General features: G+C 36.8%; 1 protein-coding gene across 1 annotated transcript; it reads left to right on the forward strand.

The window, feature by feature from the left end:
• The first annotated feature begins 3,386 nt into the window (after positions 1 to 3,386).
• Positions 3,387 to 4,418, forward strand: LOC107552873 (psychosine receptor-like). The gene has a single exon (XM_016234912.1). The coding sequence runs from the start codon at positions 3,387 to 3,389 to the stop codon at positions 4,416 to 4,418; it is 1,032 nt and encodes a 343-aa protein (XP_016090398.1).
• The last annotated feature ends 4,683 nt before the right edge of the window (positions 4,419 to 9,101 follow it).

The raw sequence follows: 9,101 nt of genomic DNA on the forward strand, positions 1-9,101 counted from the left end.
GTTTCTGTTTCATGCAGATATTTTTTATGCATAGTTTCACAAAACTGAAGTCAAATCATTCTGTTTTTGCATCAGATTTCAAAATTATACAATCTAATTTAGATTAAAAGCTGCTCATGTTGCATGTATGCAGCATCTTTGTTTGGATCATGATTAAAATGCAGTGGTTGCCTCTAATTTGAAATGGAAAGAGCACAGACAAAGCCTTATTTTTTTATATGAAGAGATTTCTTTTATTTGTGTTACTTATTTTTTTGATTTGGGGCTTGTTTTAAAATTTCTATTTAGTTTTGTTATTTACATTCACATTATATTAAAATTGTGTTATTTAGCAGACGCTTTTATCCAAAGCTACTTACAAATGAGGACAACAGAAGCAATCAAAACCAACAAAAGATCAATAATTTACAAGTGCTATATTAGTATATTATTATAGTGTTATATTTCAATTTCACAAAGAAACGTGCAGCATTTTGTCCAAGCAATAATAAAAGGACACATTTATTTATAACTTGTCTTAAATCTCATTTTGTTAAAAAACAATCGTGAATTGAATCGAATCATGACTTGAGTGAATGGTCACATCCCTATTAAAGACCCTTCTATCAGTGGCGTAGCGTCTGGGTATGCAGGTGCATATGAGCCCGGGCAGTTTGGGGGCCCGCCGAGCTGGGGGGAACTTTTAATTGAAACGAGGGAGCGAATAGAGCCCTGCATGGGCCCGGCCCGGCCCTTGTCCAACAGCTTATGAGAATTCTCGGCCCGAGTCCGACTGGATCCCGTGTCTTTTCTCTCTCTCTCTCTTCCCCATTACACAGCTACTAAAATAGTTCCGTTTTGGTTTTTAATGGCAAAGTGGTCATATTTCTTTTTATTTCTTTATGAAGTTAATTTAGAAATATGTTTGTGACATTTTATGTTTGTTAAATTCATGTTTTTGTTTTTTAAAGGAACGACCAAGCGGCAGCAGCAGACAGTGAGTTGAGCATTATGTTTGATCAATTTAGTCTTCTCAAACCAACACGACTTGCCTAACATAAACAGACATAAAACACTTCATGCATTTCACAGTATTAATTTAAACATTTAACCTATAAATGAGTGCTGTTAGGCGCATATCCAAACGTTTGTGCAGAGAGTGGAAGCTAAAGCACACTTTGCAGGACATGGAGGCGTCCACGTGATCACTTGCATTTTTTTTTAATAACAGTGGAAACTTAAAAATACACCGTCATTTTTGACGGCGAGTCAGAATCATATCAACTTGGGCATTGGATGACCCCTTTAAACATGGCACAAAAATGCTGCCGTATAGGCTACTGAATGCAAACACAATTTTGGCACAGCAGCCCAAAAAGCAAACAAAAAAATAAATAAAAAACAAACAAAAAAAAGTAAAAAATAGTGAGGGGATATTTTAATTATTTGTTAATAAACTAATGTTTTCTGAGTCAATGTTGCAAAATGAATTTGACGAACCTGACTCGCTATCTCCTCATTGGACTTGCCTTTAGAGAGAAATGCATCTTTACGGATTACATAATGAAAGAGTTTTTGTTTTTGATTTGAATTATTTCGTTTTAAAATTGTAATTTAAAGCATTCTATAGATATATTTATCATCTCGGTGAAGAGCTCCTGCTCAAGACTAAGACGACAGAAAGTGCATCTTGTTTGTTTTCCTTATTTTACAAAAGCACAAGGTTTTGTTGATATTGTGAGTGCACACATGTGAAAATTCCACCTATAGACCTACCCCAACCCCGGGGCTGACTTGCTACACCACTGCATTCGATAATATCTATAATTAATTTAAATTAAAATATTTTAGCTTAAATTTCAAACTGCAATCTGACATAGTCATGACAGATAACTCAACCTCATTATCAAAAATGTAAAGACAGTAATCCAAGAACAACATGAGTGACTATTTTTAGGGAAAAAAAGCCTACATATAGTAAACAAACATTGGTAAGCAGAAGAAACATAAATAGAAGAATGAGGAATCATATTTCGGGAAGGCAGAACACTCACTGTACTGTCACTTCTTCAGTGTTTGGTGGTTTCCAGGGGTGTGAAGTAACGAATTACAAATACTCACGTTACAGTAATTAAGTAGTTTTTATCAGTAATTGTACTTTTTTGAGTAGTTTAAAAATTGTGTACTTTTACTTTTACTTGAGTACATTTTAAGTGATGTATCGGTACTTTTACTCCGCTATTTTCCTCCGTTTGTGGTTGTTACATGCTTATTTTAATTTGATTTTTATCCATCAACGTGATTGGCTAGAGAGATAGCAATAGGTCTCGTGACTTTCGTCAAATCAAATTGTGCATAGAAAACTTTAACCTCCAACTGTTTATCATGGCTGCTGGAAGTGCATTCTTCAAGCATCAATTCTGTCGCATCTTCCTCTAACTTAATATGTTAAGGTAAATTTCGGATTTCTGCTTACTAAATGATTTGTATATATGCTTGCCCATCTACACGGCCTGAAATTTGGTGTGAGGCTGCGTGTATTGCGTATAGTGTTATCTCCCGCAAGTGCCACGTTCGGTAAATTCCCTCACTTATGAGACAGCCTCGTCTCTCTCTCACGTGCGTTCCGCAGCAGTCACTTGGATAAGTCGTTGTTGCTTGTTGAACTTGTTGATTTTTGATGAGCTTGAGCACGTGTTACGCGCTGTGAAAAAGTGTGTTGGAAACACAAATTGAGGACCAACCCATCTACACGGCCTGAAATCTGGCGTGAGGTTGCGGGTATTGCATACAGTGTTAACTCCCGCAAGTGCCACGTTCTGTAAATTCCCCACTCACTTATGAGACAGCCTCGTCTCTCTCTCGCGTGCGTTCTGCAGCAGTCACTTGGATAAGTCGTTGTTGCTTGTTGAACTTGTTGATTTTTGATGAGCTTGAGCACGTGTTACGCGCTGTGAAAAAGTGTGTTGGAAACAAATTGAGGACCAATCTGCACCTTATTGATGACACGTGGCGTTGATATACTGCATCTTTGCCAGTGCGTGGTGTAATAAAACTGCAGCTCGTTAATAAACAGTTTTTTTTTATTTTTTATTTTTTATCCATTTTATACAATCCACCTTCATTTAGCAACTGCACTCGTGCATAGTTCAACACTTTGTTCCATTCAGTTGTGGATGCTGCTGATTCACCGAGACCGCCGTGGCTTAGCAAAGAGACGTGTGTGTGTGTGTGTGTAGAAAAGAGTAGCAAGAAAAGAGGTTTGGAGCCATGTTGAATGAACCACAGTTTTGCATGAATAATTTGGTTCATAATTGCTATTCTACTGTGAAGTAAAACTATCACACAAAGTAACTAATGTTTATCTCTAAACTAGCTGCCTTGAGATTAACATAATGGTCGAATTGATGAACAACTCCAGCCCAAATGAAACAGATGACTGCTACCCGTCTGCACATCCTGAAAAGATGGTATTCGTAGGCCTGCAACTAACTGTGATCCTGATCGGCATCCCGTCCAATGTCTTCTTCCTGTTTGTGTCGTATCGGCTTATCTGTCAGAAGAACGAGCTGGGCGTCTATCTGTTTAACCTGGCTCTCTCGGACCTCTTGTTTATCATGTGCTTACCAGTGTGGGTTCAATTCTGTCTTTACGATGTGTGGCCTCACGGCAAGACGATGTGTATTGTTTGTGTTTTCCTGCTCTTCACAAACTTCTACACCAGCGCTATGCTTCTGAGCTGCATCGCGGTGGATCGCTACTTAGCAATCGTTTACCCGCTCAAATTTTGCACTTTTAGAAAGCGCAAGACTGCAGTCAGCATGAGCATTGCTGCTTGGATTTTTACTATTGTATTCAATGCAATAACCGTGCATCCAGACAGTATCTACGATGTGGAAAACTCAATCTGCTTGGATTTATTTCCTTTGCCCCAAAGGCAAAGAATAGTCAACGTTGCTCGTTTTGTTGTAGGCTTCCTCATTCCTGCATTGGTTGTGGGTTTCTGTTATTGGCGGATATGTTCGGATGTGAAGAGAAACCAAACGCTTGGATCGATGGAGCGCCGGCATGTCTTCAGGCTTCTTGGATGCATTTTGTTGACCCTTTATTTGTGTTTTGGGCCTGTGCACATCATGATGGTTTTGAGGGTTTTGTTGGAGGATTGTCCATATCCCAACTGGCTCTTCTTCGGATATAAGGTCAGCGTCTTACTCTCGATGCTCAACTGCCTGGCTGATCCACTTCTGTACTGCTTCATGAGCAGAACGGGTCAAGCCAGCGCTTCAAATGTGTTACTCATCCTCAGGAGAACATGGAAGAAAGAGTGTCAAAAAGAGTGTCAAAAAGAGATGGAACAACAAAACAACCAAATCCTTGGAACTGGTACCATTCCAATCACAGAAGCACCCTTTAGGACTGAATTCAGCACTGACCACTAGTGAACTAGTGATGCTGATGTTTATATAAGCTATACTGTTCGGATGTGAAGAGAAACCAAACGCTTGGATCGATGGAGCGCCGGCATGTCTTCAGGCTTCTTGGATGCATTTTGTTGACCCTTTATTTGTGTTTTGGGCCTGTGCACATCATGATGGTTTTGAGGGTTTTGCTGGAGGATTGTCCATATCCCAACTGGCTCTTCTTCGGATATAAGGTCAGCGTTTTACTCTCGATGCTCAACTGCCTGGCTGATCCACTTCTGTACTGCTTCATGAGCAGAACGGGTCAAGCCAGCGCTTCAAATGTGTTACTCATCCTCAGGAGAACATGGAAGAAAGAGTGTCAAAAAGAGTGTCAAAAAGAGATGGAACAACAAAACAACCAAATCCTTGGAACTGGTACCATTCCAATCACAGAAGCACCCTTTAGGACTGAATTCAGCACTGACCACTAGTGATCGGATCATGCTGATGTTTATATAAGCTATACTGTTTTAAAAAGAGACTGGACTAAAACTAAGGAATGAAATAAAGCTTTACAACTTCACAAGCTGTACGTTCAAACACAAACTGTCTGCCTAAGCTCATTTGTCTAAAAAATTCAAACTAACTATTCCTTTATTAAAAATCACTGAAAGAAACGATAAGATATTTTTAATAAAGGAAAAGTTGACATTTAAACACAAAGACTGACCATGAACTGTATGTCTGCATCAAGACAATGTGCACTTACGAAAATCCTTCGTTTTTGAAAAATGAGAACAGTGTTTCATCAGAATTTCCTGTTGGTTTCATCTAGTGTAGGCACCAGGTGGCAAAGTTTCATTTTCACAACCTCTTCTTCCCTAATATTTTGCTCAAAATAGTATAAATATCTGAAGTGCAACATTAAATACTGTATATATTGAGTGTGATATCTTATACAAGGCTGTGTCCAACTTTGATAGCAATATTGCCTTGCTTTTTCAATAATACAATTTCCTATACTAATGCGTACTGTTTATGACCAAAAACTACACAACTGTTTAAAGGTGTGGGGTATATGCAATATTTAACATTGATACACGATATGAGTGTTCATGTGTGTGAATAGAGTTTGGAGTAGACGTCACAGTTAGATAACTTGCAGTTGCGTGTGCATAGTGGTGGCACAAAAACACTGGTAACAAGTGGAAGGAAATGGGTAAATCCATGGAATAAGAGAAACTAATTTTTTGTGCCTTTGGATGTAATTTGAATATATTAAAACGCATTGAATAATACCTTGCTTGTATGTATTGCATTTAAATGTGAATATGTCTATGAAATTGTATTATTGTACCCCCTTGGCCCTAATCAACATTCATAAATCTTCCCATCTTCTGCTTTCATGCCAGTGTTCTTTGGTCATCTCAATCGTCTTGTAAACCAAAAGCTTTCGTCATCAGCGTCTTCTGGCATTGAAACCTCCACCCACATCCTTCACCTCATTCCTGACAACATCATTGATCAGCCCCGTGATGGGAAACATTATCTAACTGGATGGTCTTTGCTCGTTTAACCTAAACACGTCTGCGAGTTCACTAGCGGTGCTTTTATTGATAGACGTAAATCCGATTCCTAGTTCCGCTCGGCTCATCCTGTAGATGCTCAACTCGATGCGTCAGCAGACATCTGGGGTTTTGAGACCATTTCGATACCTTCATACCCTTGATGTGCCCTTAGTGAGACGTAACTTGATTACAAAAGCTTCAGAGCATCAATATCATCCATCATTCATCATTCTGTCAGGTTCCTACACATGCCTTGATATTGCAAAACATAATTATAGTGCAATCTAACTGACATTAGAATTATTTTTTCTTTAAAGATTTTTCACTTAAAAATTGCTCCAGAATTATACAAATAGTTACAAAGAAATGGCAAGTAACACACTGAATTAAGCATGACATTTTGAAGTAGAAAGACCAAAATTGTCTTGTAATTATTTCAAGGTATTTTCTTGTAAAATGTACTCCAATCATCTTTTTTGCAGTGCATAAATGATGTTATCAAAAAAGCAATGCTATCTGACGCAAGTATCTCATACGCAAACAACACAGACATCCACAAACCGACCCAAGCACCATCAGATAAACACAGCCATAAATAATAGTAAAAGTGCCAGATGCTCTCTTTCTGTTCTTAGCCAGAATAAGCTTTCATTCAAATATAAATATAATGAACGCACACACAAAACTGGTTGCTGATCTTTGTTTAACAGGAAATAGTCAAATGCTTTCAAATGTGTGCAAATAAATGCAAATGAAGAAATACTATACTTTAGACCTATAGCTCTGGATGAGGAGAATAAATGTTTAAATTAAGTGTTATTTTATGCGTTTTTAGTGAAGGTTTGTGTGTGTGTGTGTGTGTGTGTTTATGTGGTTTATGAGGACACACATTTGTATAATAACATGGGTATGACATAGGTATTACAACGAGAAGGTGATTTATGAGGACATTTTCAGTGTCCCCGTAATTCAAAAGGCTTATAAATAATTCAGAATGAGTTTTTTTGAAAATCTAAAAATGCAGAAAGTTTCCTGTGAGGGGTAGGTTTAGGGGTAGGGTTGGTGTAGGGCAATAGAAAATACGGTTTGTACAGTATAAAAAAGTGTATGATGTGTTTGATGTGTAATGTTTCACATTTAAAAGAGTTTCAGTTTTGTTAGTGTGTTTGTGGTTATTGAGCGGAAGAGTAGCTTGTTGTTTGGTTGTGTTTGGCCACATAGATATATATATTGTTTTGACTCTTTGATCAATGACTGTGCTATTGCCATGCAGTGTAACAAGTGATATCTTGCTTGTTCATTAAATGTACAAACTTACAATTAGCATGTGCTATATTAGCTGTTGGTTTCAGGGTTGTTATTGTTAACTAAAACGGGAACTAAAATTAAAACCATAAAAAGCTTCCTTAAAAAAAATGTAACTAAAATAAAATTAAACTTTTGTTTTTATTCATTTCCTTTCAGTTTTATACATGAGAAACAAAAACTACTAAAAATGGCAAAACACAACAAAATTACTAAAACTTTAACATTAAAATATTAATTTTATTTTCATTTAAAATTCAACAACAACACAAAAACTGTAATAGTATGTAAATTATGCAACAATAACACTGTTTTTACTGAAATAAATAAGATGAATTGCTTCCAGGGCCACAGCTAAATTAGTTGGAAGTTTCCTTTGAGTAATCAACTTAAAATTGGCGACGACCTCTCCCCCTCCGCCGCCTCCGGTCTTCGAGATCTCCACCCGGAACCGCTTCGCTCCCCTCCGCGAGACGGAACGCGACGCTGTGATCATCGGAGACTCCATCGTCCGGCACGTCCGTGCTACGTTAGCAATTAATGCTGTTCAGTTGCTTTGTCACAATCTGTATTGTTAAAAGCGCTATATAAATAAAGGTGACTTGACTTGACTTAAAAATGTGTGTTTTTGCTACAAATTATTACATTCCTCTAACTCAATAGTTTGTTGGTGGGACATAATTTCATTAGAGGTTGTCTTAAATCAAAAAGATTGATGCAAACTGTCATTTCTTTTAAGCCAAAACATTTTTTAGACTGCATTAAAACACTGAACATTTGAATGAACATGAATAGGTCAAATTACACATTGACTAACTTCCCTTTTGTTTTTCAGTTTTGCCCTTAAAATATTGTTTTCCCTCGTTAATATAGACATGAATCTTCCATGACAGGTGTAAGATTGCTGATCTTTCTTAGTTACTCAGTCAGAAGTTGACTCTAAATCTGATTTTCATTCATTGTCTGACAACAAAACAATATTATATTGTTTCCATGTTTTCAGTAAATAAATAAACAACACAAATACAACATATTTTCACATTTTTGAATAACGGTAAAGACACTAAATAACACACATGTGCATATGGGAAAAATATGTGGTGACAAACACGACACAAATATCTTTTCATTTTTATCATTTTCATCAATCTTTTCATCTCGTCATTTTTACAAGTTATTGTTTTTAATACGTTTATATTTTTATTCATATTTATTTCAGTTTTTGTTTTAGTTACTTTAGTACATCAAGTTAAACTAAAAATGAGAAATGTTGCTTTGGCTTAGATAAAACAAAGATGAAATATTTTTGGTTACATTTTATTTCAAGTAACATCTTTTTTTGAAATGTGGCTTTAGTTTTAGTTTACTGTAATAACCAAGGTGACAACTTTGTTCTGCACAAAATGTTTGTCCAAAAAATGTCTAGTGTGAGAAAATGTTCAAAAACAAAGATGCAAAAAGGAAAGAGAGGAGGAGGAAGATAATCCAAGTTTGGCTGTTTGGCCAGAGTTTTGCAAGTGTGGTGGTGTTACTCGTGCTCATCGGATGGGGAAATTATGACATGGGGAAAAATTGTGGTGGAATATGCAAATTATTTAGCAAATGTAACTAGCCAGGCAGACACTGAATCCGTTCAACCTTTGATATCAATGCCCATTTCAGCAACTTTGTATTTTCCATATAGTGAGTCTATCATAATGGGAAAAAAACTGTGGTCTACTATATCCTCAGAAGATTTAAAAAGCATCAAGGACCAAAAGCAGATAACTTTTAATTTCCACTGATTCCTTACATGACCACTTGTGTTTTGCTTATAATTTGTTGCTTTGTATAAAAGTATGAATGA

The sequence above is a fragment of the Sinocyclocheilus grahami genome, unplaced genomic scaffold, assembly GCF_001515645.1.
Source record: "Sinocyclocheilus grahami isolate Dianchi unplaced genomic scaffold, SAMN03320097.WGS_v1.1 scaffold460.1, whole genome shotgun sequence".
In the NCBI taxonomy this organism is placed as follows: Eukaryota; Metazoa; Chordata; class Actinopteri; order Cypriniformes; family Cyprinidae; genus Sinocyclocheilus; species Sinocyclocheilus grahami.